Source organism: Haliotis rufescens, unplaced genomic scaffold (genome assembly GCF_023055435.1).
Source record: "Haliotis rufescens isolate VD_foot unplaced genomic scaffold, xgHalRufe1.0.p SCAF_8, whole genome shotgun sequence".
In the NCBI taxonomy this organism is placed as follows: Eukaryota; Metazoa; Mollusca; class Gastropoda; order Lepetellida; family Haliotidae; genus Haliotis; species Haliotis rufescens.
In genome coordinates this window covers 42,470,339-42,487,216 of record NW_025964372.1, presented here as the reverse complement: position 1 = coordinate 42,487,216, position 16,878 = coordinate 42,470,339, and the positions used below count along the sequence as shown (strand labels likewise).

The 16,878-nt window shown below is 37.4% G+C and overlaps 2 protein-coding genes across 2 annotated transcripts in view; both read right to left on the bottom strand.

Annotated features, from left to right (window-relative positions):
* Positions 1 to 8,220: 8,220 nt before the first annotated feature.
* LOC124114973 (mucin-2-like) overlaps positions 8,221 to 16,878 on the bottom strand; it is a 114,796-nt gene continuing 106,138 nt past the window's right edge. Inside the window, exon 21 of the mRNA XM_048389168.1 lies at positions 8,221 to 8,499. Coding sequence (XP_048245125.1) covers positions 8,312 to 8,499 — 188 coding nt within the window. The 3' untranslated portion in view covers positions 8,221 to 8,311. The remainder of the gene's footprint in view (positions 8,500 to 16,878) is intronic.
* On the bottom strand, positions 9,844 to 13,383 carry LOC125376855 (metalloprotease mig-17-like). Its single transcript, XM_048389173.1, has 3 exons — positions 13,181 to 13,383; positions 12,431 to 12,607; positions 9,844 to 10,160 (listed from the first exon to the last, which is right to left on the bottom strand). Exons 1-3 carry the CDS (start codon positions 13,339 to 13,341, stop codon positions 9,950 to 9,952), a joined length of 549 nt encoding a protein of 182 aa, XP_048245130.1. The 5' UTR covers positions 13,342 to 13,383; the 3' UTR covers positions 9,844 to 9,949.

Here is a 16,878-nt window from a genome sequence, read left to right as displayed (position 1 = left end):
AAACGTTATACTTTTGTTTATGTCTTTAAGAATGCCGTCACAGTTAATTTTGAAAAGGTGTATGACTGAGCATGTTTCACAGATGAATTTACGTTTTCGTGTGTTGGATTGGTTCGAGACTGCATCAACCAACTTCTCCCTTATATTTTTACTATCACCAATTACATGATAGTTCTAATGAAACAGAAATTCAAATTGACAAACAAAGATAATAATTTAGCCGGGGTTAGAGTTTTCGGTGTCACGGTAGTCATCACTTTTTTTAAACATAAAGGTCGTTCGGTTGCGAGTTCAACTCCATGTATGGTTGTGGTCACCTATCACAGAGCGGAGCTTTGACTGGTGGCAGCTACAGTATTAGAGGTTCTACTTCACCATTTTCAGCCTTCAGTGGAGATCGAGAGATATCTGCAGCCTGTGATTGGATGATAGTGTGTAAGATTTTTATGTCTTTTAAATGTACATCCATCCAGTTATTAAAACTGACCATGTTTTTTTTGTATTTAGTACCGTCTTTTTCAACATGATGACATATGCTGAATGTGACCACAGATATTTTCAAGTAGGTGCGGAACTGGGGGTAGTGTGTTTAGCTTCCTGTACTCGGAAAAGGAGCTGGCAAAGCTAGTCATTTTTTTATTTTTTTTATTGCTGCTCTAAGGCCAAACTGTGCACACACGTATGTTGAATGATTTATTATTTCTTTTAAAAAATATAACGTCACTATAGAAGTCTGTGCGAAAACATTTGGCTGTGTGTAACCTAAAGAGCTCCGCGAACGGGCTATCGCTGTGAGGAGCTTGAAGCACTTCATGGCATGCAGGTGCTGCAGTCTGCTAACATCAGTGGTAGAAACAAAGTTGCAACTTTCACAGCAGATAACACATCAACTGACTAATTACCAGCGACACGGAACTTCGGCAATGTTCGCGTGTGAGCTTGCCCGACAATGCGATTGCGGAATGTTCCCAGTCACGTGGATAAATTGAACCTTAGTAAAATTTATATTTTTTTATTTAAATCCTACTTATTGCTGCATGAGATTATGGGTAATCACACATTGAACGGATAATACATTTTTGAACCATAAACTACCCATTTTAGTGGTGTTTTATTATGTTTAAAACGTACTTTGTCTCTTAACGTAAGGATGCAGGCAATTAGGTGGAACAGCCGTCATTTAGCCCTATAGGAGAGTTTTCAGATTACGATGCCGCTTATCACAGACTTGATTTTGAACTTTCTCTACTTATACACAAGGTTAGTCTTATATAAGTAATGAAGTTTGCTCTACCCCTACACGTGTATGTAGTGTAATAAAGTATAGTTTTGCTCTGAACTATTACAACGTCCTCGTGCTTTAACTATAATAGTTCAGTACAAACCTATTCTATATTACATTACACATGTTTTTTGGTTTAACGCCGCACTCAGCACTATACCAGCTATATCACGGCGGTCTGTAAATAATCGAGTCTGGACCAGACAATCCAGTCATTGACATCATGAGCATCGATCTACGCAATGAGGATACGATGACATGCATCAACCAAGTCAGAGAGCCTGACCACCCAACCCCGTTAATTGCCTTTTACGACAAGTATAGTCGCCTTTTACGGCAAGTATGGGTTGCTGAAGACCTATTCTACCCCGGAATTTTCATGGGTCACATTACACATGAACATGAGGAAGGAGCAAAGTGTATTTCTTAAATAGTCTGGTAAATATGTATTACCTCTCTTGTAGCTCCGGTAGTACTTATAACCTGAACGAGTCGGGAGGTCGGTGTGACGTGATTTGTTATCTTTTACACTGTTTGTTTATGAACGTCTGTTTGATACATGGCATTCGGAGATGACATCGACATTGGAAAATTCAATTTTTTTTCTGTTCAGACATCAAAATTGATTTCCTTTATGTATTCTTACTTGTTAAAAGTATAGAAATTCTACTTCGGCATTTACCTTTACTTTCTTATATTTTAACTATAAAAGATGTCAAAAACCTTTACTATCTATTATTTTAACAATAAATGATGTCATAAGGGTAACTTTATACATGGGATAAAACTCATAATAAATACATCCATTATCTTTTATGGTCTTGCTTTCAACATATCAAACGTCTTTGTCAGGAAATGTTTTCCATCGGTATTGATTTTTTAAAATTTAATGCATCTAAATACTGATTACAATATAATATTACACTGACATTAAGTGAAACAGGTTGATTCAAAGTCTTCGAGAACATGTAATATGTCGTGTTTTCCTTAGTTGGAGACAAGTGGAGTGCCGCTTTAATGCCATAGTGTTGACGTGCTTTCTTTGGGGAACACAAACTAACGTCTAAACCAACATATCCTACAGACTAGAGTTCGAGTTTACCTGGTTTCAGGATATTTAAAGTTGAGGAAAACAGAAATAGTGTTCTTCTGTTTATGTAAAATGTAGAAGGATTTACATAAATAAACATGAAAAATGGGACTAAAATAATAAGGATTTGCCTTTTAAAAGAAATAGATGTGTAAATATGTTTGTGATGTTTACATAAGGAAAGGGGGCATCGTGCTGATGAGCACGTGAGTTTATATGTTTACAACAGCGGCCATAAATTAACGTCATCTCAAAACACTATGACGACAGAGTTCGAGTACAGCATATTTCACTCTTGATGAGTTGAGAAAAAATACAATAGCAGACTTCGGTTGACACAAAAAGAAAAGTCGGAGTCTTAACATTGAAAAAGGGTGACTAAGGATGCACGGATTTGCTGTTTAAACGATTGTCCAGTACCTGCATAAGGAACCACGTGGATGACATATCTTTGTGGTCCTCACCCCATGACTACACGCTTTATGCTGATAATCATCGTATTACTAAGGGTCTCTCGTGACTGATTTGTCACTTCCTTCATTATCTTTAGTTGATTCTCGGAATCTATTTTTTAAAAACTCGACCATGTGTGTGCCCGACAGAAGCAAGATGTTAACCTTTCCGGGATGTTTCGTGAGACAAAGAAATTGCATCACGAAGCTCAAGGAAATGAAGAAATATTACAATTTGTCATTGTGAGACAGAGAGTGGGATGGTAATACTATTTCTGTCCTTGCTGTTTCAGTTATTTATTTTGCTACTGTTAAAGTAGTAATTCATGTGTAAGCTGAATACGCTGACTTGGTTGATGCATGTCATCGATCCCAATTGCGTGGATCAATGTTCATGATGTCAATCACTTCATTGTCAGACTCGATTATTTACAGACCGCCGTCATATAGCTGGAATATTGCTGAGTGTGGCGTAAAACAACAAACCAAGCAACATCTATTTCATTGTCAAGACTCAAAGGCATAATGCTGTCTCAAATGTGTTGGAGTGAGTGGGTGGGTAACCAGCTGAATGTAACGCCATTTCTCCACTTAATAAGAGAGACAAGCTCTACGTGACTCGTATATCTGAATCAACCTTTTTTCAAACCAACATAAACTTCTGTTTGATGGTTGATGCTTTGCCAGGAAACAATCAACCAATGCCATGGACATATAAGACATGTTTTTTTATTAATCAAAACTTTTCTTGGTTTCAAAGATTTGACAAACTACATAGGCTTCGGGAGTCAAATCGTGAAATGAGTTAGATTGTGAAAGGATTTTAAAAGGGCCCTGAACCAAAAAATAGATGCAACAGATGCTGTGAATGGAAACATTGTTGAAATTAGGCGTCAGGAATGGTCTAATGGTCAACATAAGGAAGATCAATCCAGCCACACTGATGATTAGTCAAGATGTCAGGAAAGTACTATCAACTGACTGTCACATCTCGATTTACCCCCCAAATGTACTATAATGGTGCGTAAGACTTCCAGCCAACGCGTTGAAGCATACGAACGTTCCGGACTTATAACAACACCAATTTTCTAAGTGTAACTAAAATTAGGGGAAAGATTTTCTTAAGTTTTGGAATCAGATAGAATACCAAAAAAAGAATATTCGTATCACAATGTCTGATCTTGATTTGGATATTTTTCTGTATACTAGTTTGAACGAGTGTTAGGTGTACCGCATGTCTGTCTGACCCCTAAACTATTGTCCAGCATATCAAGCACAGCAAGCAATCAGTTCTGGTGTCAGTTATCTGGAAACTTCCATCAAAAGTGCATGTCAGATATTTGCACACCCAGAGTACCATTTGAACCTTTGTCTTGAAGGTCATATTATGGCAGTATAATGAATAACGAATTATAAGGTTGGAAATACATATGTATTGGTCGTAAGAAAAGAAAGTTGTAAAACTATAGAATATAGTTACAGTACCATCGATTTGTATCATGTGCTTGATTGTGTTTCTTTGTGCTCTGTCGGAATGTGCTTCTTCGTGCTTGTGTTGGCATATGCCGTAGTTCCTGTAGGTGTCGGGGACTGGGTGTTCTTGTACAGAGCTAGGAACCACTTGCACAAATCGATATCAAGCTTGGACTATCAAATTCATAAGAGAAGTCATCTTCATATTTTGAAACCTGCTACTTAAAACACTCGTTGCGCTTAAAGGGCAACTCTTTCGACTGGGCGTTGTCCACCAACATGAATAGACAGGCGGTAGTTGACACGATTGGATGACACTACACATGGCACTGTGTGAAGTTTGTGAAGCATTATTGCTTTCAACAAAATTAACATAAACAGAAGTGCTTATTACCTTTTTATCGCCTCTCCATGACCTCCTTCGCTTGCCGTCAAAAAGCAATTGAACCAGTTTAGTAAGCCTTAGACGTCAATGGCACTTGTGAATACTCAACAAACAAATATTGCCGATGTGACGTAAAGCATTAACTCACTCACTCACTCAACAGACAAAACTACAGCAAAATAGTTCATTCCAACAATTAATATTGTTATGGTGTGATTTCCAAACTGAAATGTAAAGATTAATATCATAATCGGTATCGGAGCAGAATTGTGCAATCAGTAAATAATCACTCAAGATCAATGAATAATCATTAACTTATACTGAAGCACCGAACTTCAAATATTGAAATAAAAGGTAGTCGGGTCCTATTTGTTCGCCTGACATTTATTGTCAATTTCTAGAACATAATGTGCGATATTACCAATCATATGTATTTTTCACTACTGTTCCTGCCATATCAATCAGTCTGTTGATCTGATTAGATGTTGGTTTATTTTTTTAAAAGTGTATGTTATTCAGTCAAAATGACATGACATATTTGACCATTTTCATTCATAATCGTTATAGCTTACATATTACCGCAGGTCAATCATCGTGTCATACTTACATATACTTTTTTACATTCCTGGTATCATCATTGATTTTCAGTGATCCATTCATAGACTTATTATTCTCTTGCGTTGACGTTCTATATTGACAATATATGGTCAGGTAAATTTCTCGTTGACCTCTATACTGTTCATATCGCACAGTTAACAAACCGATTTACTACAACATATAAACAAAACCAGTTTCTATGAGTCAGAGTGTTAGGTGTATATCGCTTTTGTTAATGTACTTTCTTCATGACTTACAAAATTTAGAAATTTATTGCATGTACTCAATGATGAAGGGAGGTTTGCAAGTGTAAATAAACATATGTATATTTTATTTACCTTTCCATTAATTTTTGGTACTATTGTGTAAATAAACTTAAAATGCCACTGAAAATCATTATATGTTATCTTATCCCTGTATATTCATTTGTTATTTACTTGTTTTTTGCAAATTGTAGTTCTGTGAAAGATGGGCCGTAATCTCTAACAACTTATTAGTAAATTGTACTAATCTGGATAGGCAACTTACTAACCAATTTGCAAATATTTACGAAACTGGTTAGCAACGTCTACCAACATGTTAGTGTCTGTGTGGACAGTGAAATTCGCTAAGTTTAAAACAATTCAAATATTGTTCACATTAATTTAATCACAAGGGTAATGTTTATCATGTTTGTGTTCATAATACTGGAGGTGAGGTCAGGTGAAATTGGGTTTAACGTCGCGTCCAAGATTATTGCACTTATATAGCGACGTGCAGGCACATTTGTGTGTGTATGTGTGGCTGCTTGTACTAGTCCGGACTGATGCCGATTCATAGTGCTAGCTCACTGAGATACCATGCCGCAGTTTTTAACATGACTACCCCACTCAGACAGTATACTGACTCCGAGCCGACCAGTCCTTGTTTTAGCCCCTTAATGCCGAGCGCCAGACAGGGTAACAACAAGTACCATCAATATTAGCAAATATTCCCATGGGCGCTTATTAGAGCGAGGCGCTTATTACGTCAAATACTTTAGTTCTGTTTTTATGTATAAGAACCTATTTTATGCAATTTGCATTGCCTTGTTTACCTTTCCTTATGTTTTGATGTAATGCAAACATTTGAGAAAAATTCAGGTGAGCCTGCCTTATGGCACTACAGGAATTGTTTTCAGAAGATCAATTACAATTTTGTATTTTCTGTACAATTTACTGTTTGCTATGGCTTTTTTACATTGGTTAACATGGTTTGGTTAACAGTTGCTTGATAAATTGTCATTACCTTACTCATTGAGAAACCAAATTTTTACCCTTTGTCAATATATGTGTGTTTCTTATATTTTTAATAACAAGCTTTTAAAGATGTTATAAATTGTTTCAGGCACCTGGATTTCACAATGACACCAGATCAGACAAGTCATACAAAGGACTCTCCGGATGATGAATAATCCTCCCCAGAACAACTAACAGGTTCACCTCAGAAAGTGATGATTCTGAATGAATAATGCCACATCAGTGTGATTCTGTAGGTTGTTTTATTACGACATAAATCAAGTCTAAAGGAATCAATACCACAGCAGTGAGACTGTTTATGTGGTGTACACTGACGCTGACTATACAAATCTGAATGACTTTTGTGGTTTACTGCACAAACATAATTGACTTTAGATATTCTTCTACCTTGAAATTCTTCTGAGATTTGACTAATTTGTTTATTTAGAAAATGGCATTGAAGCATCTGTTTCTGTTTTTGAATGTTCTTGCAAACACCTCTGGTTACTGAACCAATGAAATGTCATAAAATCAATAAATATGATTTTTTATCTTAACAATTTTTCTGTTTTGCTTCTTTAAAGAAATATGATATTGATCATTCATAACATAGGTGCTAACATATATCAAATATACTAATGCCCTGAATGTTTTCCTACAATTAATACAGCTCACTGAACGAAGTTTTTAGTTCCATGTCAGTAGAAAAGTTACATTGATATTTTTATGTACCAGTACTTTATTAGGTGTTTTCTGTGGATGCCATTAGTCTTATGCACCCATTTGGGTTAATGATATTCTGTTTCGAACTTCAATGAAACTCGTCTGTCAAGATGTAACAAGTATTGATACAGTTCCAAAATAAACTTTTAATCTCTCCAGGAACAAAGGCCCAAGTGAGCACATAGCCAATGACTTTCATTTTTTTGTCAGAGTGAGTATGGTGTTATGCCACTTTATGAGCAAAATTCCAACAATATCATGATGGGTGACACCAAGCAATGTACCGATGTGGTGAATCGAATGCTTCAACCACTAGGCTAAAACAAACTGGGAATATGAAGATGATATGTAAGGATACCATCATACCAGGACTGAATGCTTTTCATTTAATACGCTGAACATCTAAATTGAAATATATATGAACTTGAAAAATGTTTTCACCAAAAGTACATGCCCATAGATCTCAACTTCAAGGGGATATTTACAACTAAAATAGCACAGAATATTACTACAGCTATCTGCTATGCCCAGGCTAACATTATTTACTAGGAGAAAGACATCTCGAAAAATTGCATCCGGATACCTGCCGGATACCTGCCGGATACCTTCAGCAATGTTCAATTTTCATGGTTAGTTTCCAATATATTTTTAGGTGTTTCACACTTAATTGAACAAAATGCACCCCTCAAATTGTGACATGTTTTTGGAAACTCAGAATGGGGTATCCGGTGCCGGATCCCTGGACACCCAGATTGAGGTATCCGGTGAGGTATCCGGTGCCGGATACCCGGATTCCAGGTGACATACTTTCCGGTGAGGTGTCCATGCCGAATACCACAGATCTGGTATCCGGCAAGGTATCTGCCACCGGATACCCGGACGCGTTTTGGGTAAGTGTCCGGTGGTATCCGGCAGGTATCCGGATACCGGAAACTGCATTTTTTTTGCTGTGATTACGTCCTGTCCAATAACTTTTAATAATGATAACTGCAGAAACTCGAAAATGAGATTCAGACTTATAAAATCCTTATAAACTACAACTTGAATGATTGACTAAATCATCCAAAACCCAAACCAGACCTCACCAAAACCCCTAGTCTCTGTACTTACCACCTCCTGATGAGTAGGCTGAGCAAGTCTCACAACAGCCATAGGCATTGTTTTCAATGTAACAAAGACCCTCTGTTCCTGAGTAATAACAGTGTCACAGTCAGAGAAACGATCACCATATGTGCAATTTGCTGGAAAACATACAATTCAATAATATGAATATTGACGAAATACACACTTAATTCTTTTTCAAAAACAAATTATTTGCTGCATCAAAAATATCAGCTCAGTCACCCCCACCCCCAACCCACCACCACCACATCACTCCACCCACGATCCCATAGACAGCACCATTACAAAGTATTCCCAATTGGAACATGATATTTTCTCTGTACATATCGAATACATGAAACATGTAGATGAAAAGCACATTAGATTTATACTTAGAAATAGTGTACATTCTGTACAATATGCTTGAAATGACTTAACGAGAGACTACTATCATTAAGAAATAAGTACCGTCATTTCTCTTGTAGACAGGACAGGTCTCACAGCAGGCCGTCAAATAACCAGGATTGTAGCACAAACGTGGTGTTGCACTTATCAGCTCAGCACATGTTCTATTGGCCGGGTAAACGATTGGCTGGTTCCCAAAGAGACAGTCAGCTGAAATTGTGGGCAGGTTTCCGAAAGTGATCATTGCATTCAAGGAAAAGATGTCGTCCGAGATATTATGGCGCTCTCTAACGAGGAATAGCATACACACCCAGAAAAAAGTCAAGTACCACTTACTATTTCTTAAATTTGTATCCTGTATTAATGTTCTGACGACAAACATTTGTTTTTGTTCACCGTGTGACATACTCGAATTGAAATACAGAATATCGAATATTTATGATCATTAATTTGTTTTGTGACCGTTTCATGACAATATGACAATGACTACCATCTCAGATGCTCCTTTGCTTCTTTAAATGATATTATGTACATTTTTTTTGGTATCGATTGGTGGTCTGATGTGCTACGACACATTTGGCAAAGTTGCATCCCTTAGTGCTTCCAAGATCCACTGCTAGTGGATTCGAATTCACAGAATCACCTTTGTTATGATCCGTATTTTGTCAGCATCATACCCATGCTCCCGAGAAGCGATTCCTCCGACTTATGTGTAAACGTATACTTCAATAACTTACTATTGTTTTGTTCTGGTGCATCTATGGAAAACACACAGTGTCCAGCAACACACCACTGAAATCACAGTGCAACACATATAACACTACTAATGATAATAATAACAACAATTTATGAAACATTTATAGCAATTGCTACGCCTATCAACTTATACAGTCCAATTTCATGAACATGTTTACATTCAATTTCCATTCACAGTTCCCTTGGAAGTGCATGCAAATGTTAACATTGGTTAAGTACAGACACATATGCACGTTCAGATGGTGTACCTTTTTATCGCCACATGGCGTTCCGTCTGCAGCGTTTCGGGACGATTTAAGCTGTTCCTTGCCACAGACCATTCTCTTGCATATGTTTTCTGAATTACTTATGTTGAAATCCTGTAAATGTCATGTTCAGTAGTGAGTAAAATGTCTATCGTGATAATGGAAATATAGCAGAAAGACAGTTTTACACCTGTCTAGTATATGATGGACCAAGCAGGATTTCTTCTAATGCTAATAAATATATTTTTCGTACTGATCGCAAGACGAAGCCTGGCCCAAACATCATTTGACACTGCGTGTGAGCGTCGTAGAGCTGCCCCGGCATCGTCCCCGTGATGTTTGTCACAGAAGCAGGCTCGAGACTCGTCTGTAGGCATTGCTGTTGGGCATTTGAACTGTAAAATATACGATACTGAATAGGAAATATCACGGCTGTATTATGTTATATGGATATACTAATGGGCATAGGCACCAGCACATATTGTAAAATGTCACAATACTGTAGGTGAGGTGAGGAGAAATATTCTTTTTATGTCGCGTCCAAGATTATTGCACTTATATAGCGATGTGCATGCACGTGGGTGTGTATGTGTGTGTGTGTGTGTGCGTGTGCGTGCGTGCGTGCGTGCGTGCGTGTGTGTGTGCGTGCGTGCGCGTTTGTGGCTCCTTGTAATAGTCCGGACTGATGCCGATTGATAGTGCTAGCCCACTAAGATACCATGCCGCAGTTTAACATGAATACCCCTCTCAGACACAGTATACTGACTCCGAGCCGACCAGTCCTTGTTTTAGCCCCTTAATGCCGAGCGCCAGACAGGGTAACAACAAGTACCATCTTTCAAGGTCTATTCGCATGACGCGGCCGGGGTCGAACCCCGGACCTTCCGCTCTCCGGTGGACGCTCTACAACTAGACCACGGATGCGGTCCATAATGCTGTAAATACGTTACACAGAGTTATTAATTTTGCCTTAGCTGCGCCAGCAACCGACGGTCTTGGTTTCGGATTCCAGTGAACACACCACCACACATATTCACTCCTAACAATGTGTCACCTTTACCAATCACCTTTCGCACTAACCAAGTTGAAAATATATTGGTTTGGAAAACATATTTTAACAGGGCTAATGGAAAACAACTCACTGAAACTCAGCTTTTATTGTAAATAATACTTTATAATTGACAAGTTGATTTTGGCTAAATCAAAGGAAATAGTAATGTATTCATAGTCAGGAAAGAAATGCCGTGGACAAAGGTAATGAAATAATTCTTAGATACACCTAACAAATTTATAGTATTAGATGACTTATCATGGGCAAGCACACAACCACTTTGGCATACACCGTATAAAATGAATCACGTGAAAAGCTGTCGACAGCAAATGTCTGACACCCCAAAAAGAGTCGGATTATTCCAGATCTTCAGTTATAAAGTGTTCATTTCACATATAGGTTTGAGTGTTAAGGTTGTTTTTATTATAGCACCAAATTTTTATATAAGATAGCTACACGTTAAATCGCAAAGAAGATGAAGAACGAAGCGTGGTTTATTTCACGATAAAACATTGTTCTATCATGACGTCATTTCTGGAGATTCGAACATGCGCTCGTAATCTGATGACGTCGTAAATTGGATGACGTTATTTTTGAGAGGTAAGTGTCAAGTGAGTTGTTCCCCATAGATGTAGCTGGACACAGCAGATACACGCAATGGCCAAACGATCGTATCCAAAAGTGGAAGAGATATGACAATCGGTATTGGAAGAAACGGTGCAGATAATCTACGAGACAGTTGTGATAATACCAAACTTAACCCCCCTTGTACACAAAATGGAATTGTCCGACATTGCCGAGGTTTGACTGTATTCAGGGAGTCATCATTATTTTAAATATGGATTACTGTCTTTAAAGCTTGTACAATTTATTGACATCCTTCAAAAGGCTGTACAAAATGTTCATATCTCATATATGATTTAAACGTCTCGTGGTCGTTGTTTTATCTTACAGTTTATTCTCCCTGCAGTGTTTTATTGTACGATAAATAACTCCCTCTCGTCGTTATTTCTTAAATATGTCGAGTTCAAACGATATACATATTTTATAATGCACACACAAATCGTCTTTACAAGTAAAATTCACCTAATAGATAAAGAAACTACCATCTCACTTTTAAATCCTGATCCAAAATCTAGCTTGGCTACATTTAAACAAAATGGTTAACTGTTTATAGTAAAACCTTGTTAACCTGAGGCTCCCATCAAATAAAACGTATAAAAACATGTACCGTATTCGACGTAATAAGCGCCAAGGGCGCTTTCAAAATTAGAAATAGGGGGCTCTTATTAGAATATTATTTTGGTGAAAAAAAACCCAGGGTTGAAAGATAAATTTTGTGGTTTAAGATGACAGCCTGAAATCAGCAAATATCGCCGTTGGCGCTTATTGGAGCGGGGCGCTTATTACGTCGAATACGGTAATTGATCGCATGATCAGGAACAGTTAATATAGTGGTCACCACTTCATTATACCTGTCTGCCTGTCTGTCTGTCTGTCTGTCTATCCGTCTGTTTGGAAATACATGTATGGTACCCCCATCTCCCATGTCGATGTGTGTCAGGTTTCTATTCCATTTATTTTCTTTTTCACTGTTTCGTCTTTCATACCAACCCGTTTGTCAGGATTCCTTGGATGAAGGTTTGAAAGTAGCGTGACGAGCATGTAGAAAAGACGTAGTAGTTGTTGTGGTCAAGAACATGGGTCGTGCTGTACCCGCTGCCGGTCATGATGTACTCGTATGTAGAGTTACACGCGTTGTTGTATTCCCCGTCATGCCAGGCGCTGAGCCTGCGAAATACCAGGTTCGATTTACAAGATATATTCATCTCTCTTCATCATCCTATTTTTATCAATATTTTAGCACCATCCCATGCGTTTCACACACAGCACCAATGAAGGGATTTAACCCAAGAAATTTGTATGCTCAGAAATTGCTTTATTCACACAGTTAAGCGTCCGTGAAGATCCGGGGTAGAATAGGTCTTCAGCAACCCTTACTTGCCCTAAAAGGTGACAATGCTTGTAGTAAGAGGCGATTAACGGGATCGGGTGGTCAGGCTCGCTGACTTGGTTGAAGCATGTCATCGATCCCCATTGTGTCCCGATGCTCATGACATCAATCATTGGATTGTCTCGATTATTTACAGACAGAGTGCGACGTAAAACAACAAACTAACCAACCAACTTGAGAATAGGCTAACATGAATAGCAACAGATGTCCAGTACATGTGTCTTTTCCGGGTTTTGCATGTCGCGTCCGATGTATATATTAGTAATCTAGCATAGATTCGAAATCAACGGCGACCAATAAATATGAACTATTAAAAAAACCATGGTAAACTATACATTAAAAACACTTACGCATGTCCGACTTCGTGTGTTGTGACGAGCATGTCGTCAACCAGGTTGTCAGTGTATTCCACAGCTGACACACTGTAATTTGGTGTTTCACATATTGTTCCTACATATGCATATCCTGTGACAAAACGACGATGGAAACTGAGCATGAAACACATTAACATATAGCAGGAAAGCGTATGTTTTTAAACCTTCTTTAGAAATATTCCAGGAATATCACAACGGGTGTCCCTAGAAATGGGCTTCAAACCCCGTCTTCAGCGTGATGAGCGAACGCTTCAACCACCAGGTTACCCAACCACCTCATGTATCAAGAAATACCTGCTGTTGCCATTTGCATTGCTTACCGTATAACGGTAGACTCAATTATGAAGGTTACAGTGATTATATGCATTTAGGATGATGCGAAATATGTGGATATCCGGATGTATTGTTTTCTACCTGAATACACAAAACGCACAGTAGCTGGATGTTCTGGGAAGAACCGATGAACAAGAAAATGACAATACCTTTAACATTGGGTAAAGAACAACACATATCTTAAGATGATCCTTAGCCATTTCATATCTCAATTAAACAGAGGTATATTAGTTTTCCTGAAGAAAATCCAGAGGCTATATGAGTAATGTCTTTCTAAACACGAATAATTATAATATAATATGACCACAATTAGTTTTCCTTTTGAGTACACATCAAGGTATCCCCGAACCAAGTGTTACCAAAGGCATGTATACATTGCTAAAATATTTAGATTCTCAATCCAAAATCAAAAAGAAAATATACTACGACTCACCAAGCAGGTTTCTCGTTTGTCCGGTTTTCGCCACAATGAACAGATCGTTCCTAAAACGAATAGGTAACATGACATGATCTTTGAGCACCGACAGAGATTTAGCAGGACAGAGTATCACCATATTAATGATAGCCCTGGATTCTTTAATTGATAGAGTTAATTACGGTTAAGCATAATTTCAGTCATATATCCACGTGTTAGATTTATGTTTGATGTTCTAAAGCGTCAGTAGCCAAATTGCCTTGTGTATTTTTTTCTTCGATTCATTGAAAATATTTCGATTCCGATACTGACTTTTAGCTCATGTTTTGTTGTGAACCATGAATATGCTGCCGCCAGAAGACTCCTGGACATCTTGAGCCTGATACCATGTCAGTATTTAAAATGTTTTAAAGCTGAATTTTGAACCGATGTTGAGTGTTCCTTCCTATAAAGTGTTCATTGCATGGCTGTAAATGGCTCTACCCTTGACCCGATGTGAGGGTCTCAGACGTGAACCTATTACCACAATACCGGAAACATAATCAGGGCGAATTTGGGATTCCAGGCTACGATAATCTGATGTAAGTGGTAACATTTGTAAATGCAGAAATAACGAGATGTTTACCCAGAACATTGGGGGAAAAAAAGGTAGTGGGATAGAAAGAAAAAGGGTTGTTTGGAGATATCAAGAAAAGCCGATCTAGAACGGACAGAGTGAGCGAGTTCAAATTCAACCCTGCATCACCAGTGCTTCAGACAAAAAGCAAAGAGAACTAATGAATGAAAACAAACACAAGTACAACACGGGCAACTAATACAGAGAGAACACAACAGGGAATAAGATGGTCAGGGAAATGTGTGAATTTAATATTCTTTAAATATACTTTAAGCTGATTGTGACAACTCACGCTGTGAACACAATAATGTGGTCATTGTCAGGGAATCCTGGTGTGTCAGCCTTCCATTGCCTTGTGCCACTGAGAAGTTTATCACCATCTATCTTCGTTTCATTAACTACAGCACTTTGGAACGGTCGTGGTAACTGCACATCCTAAAATGGTATATGGAGTAAAATGATACATACAAAATAATGATGCATGGAGAACCATGATACATACATAATAATGATACATGAAGTACAACGATACATACAAAATAATGATACATGAAGTATCATGATACATACATATTAATAATACACGGAATACCATGATACATACAAAATAATGATATATGGAGTACCATGATATATACAAAATAATGATGCACGGAGCATCATGATACACACATAATAATGATACATGGAGTACCATGATACATACAAAATAATGATACATGGAGTACCATGATACATACAAAATAATGATACATGGAGCACCATGATACATACATAATAATGATACATGGAGTACCATGATACATACAAAATAATGATACATGGAGTACCATGATACATACAAAATAATGATACATGGAGTACCATGATACACACATAATAATGATACATGGAGTACCATGATGCATACATAATAATGATACACGGAGTACCATGATACATACATAATAATGATACATGGAGTACCATGATACACACATAATAATGATACATGGAGTACCATGATACATACATAATAATGATACATGGAGCACCATGATACATACATAATAATGATACATGGAGCACCATGATACATACATAATAATGATACATGGAGTACCATGATACATACATAATAATGATACATGGAGTACCATGATACACACATAATAATGATACATGGAGTACCATGATACATACATAATAATGATACATGGAGCACCATGATACATACATAATAATGATACATGGAGTACCATGATACATACATAATAATGATACATGGAGTTCCATGATACATACACAATGATGATACATGGAGTACCATGATACACACATAATAATGATACATGGAGTACCATGATACATACATAATAATGATACATGGAGCACCATGATACATACATAATAATGATACATGGAGTACCATGATACATACATAATAATGATACACGGAGTACCATGATACATACATAATAATGATACACAGAGTACCATGACACATACATACTGATGATACATGGAGTACCTAGAGACATACATGTATAACAAAACGATACATAGTGGAAGGTTACATGTCTTAAATTAGTGATTGAAGTTGTTTATATCCAACAGAAATCCTAGGCTCACATATTGGAGTGAATCAGATTGTTTAATTATTAACGATAATATCAATATTGTCTTATCATAACCATGTTTTTGGAAATTTAGTAATCCTGTGTTTGTTGTTATTGTGCTTTTGAAAATGGTTTATCTAGCTACTTTCTTTGGGGTAAATCTACCGTCATAGCTAAGCTGAATTGTGTTTGGTACATATGAACTGTGATGATAGGTGATGTCAACATAATACCTTCACACAAGGTAAACTTAGTGTCACCTATACAGTGACGCTATCAGATATCACCATCAATACAGCGTAAAATTAAAAAGTTGTTACTTATAATATAACACGTCAGTGTTTGTTTACTTAACACCCCTGGAGGCAAACATCTTACCTCAATAATATATCCTACCAGGTTTATGTTGTACAGAGGGGACGCCTTCTTAAAACGGAGATCTACCTGTTATGGAAAGGGAAATAGTATGTTAAGGTTACTTAACAGGAAAAATGATAATAAGATCATGACAACATCATTTTATATGAGGCGTCACGTTCATGAAGACATAAACCTGTTCTACTTAAAAGGTATTATTTAAATTGATAGCGAACTCCTTCTGGAGACATTTCCTTCTGGTTTCCATCTAAAAGGAACTTGATGTATAGAACTATCTGTACAATCGACACAGGCGTTGTTCTGTTGATCTTAATTGATTATGGGCGCATCATAC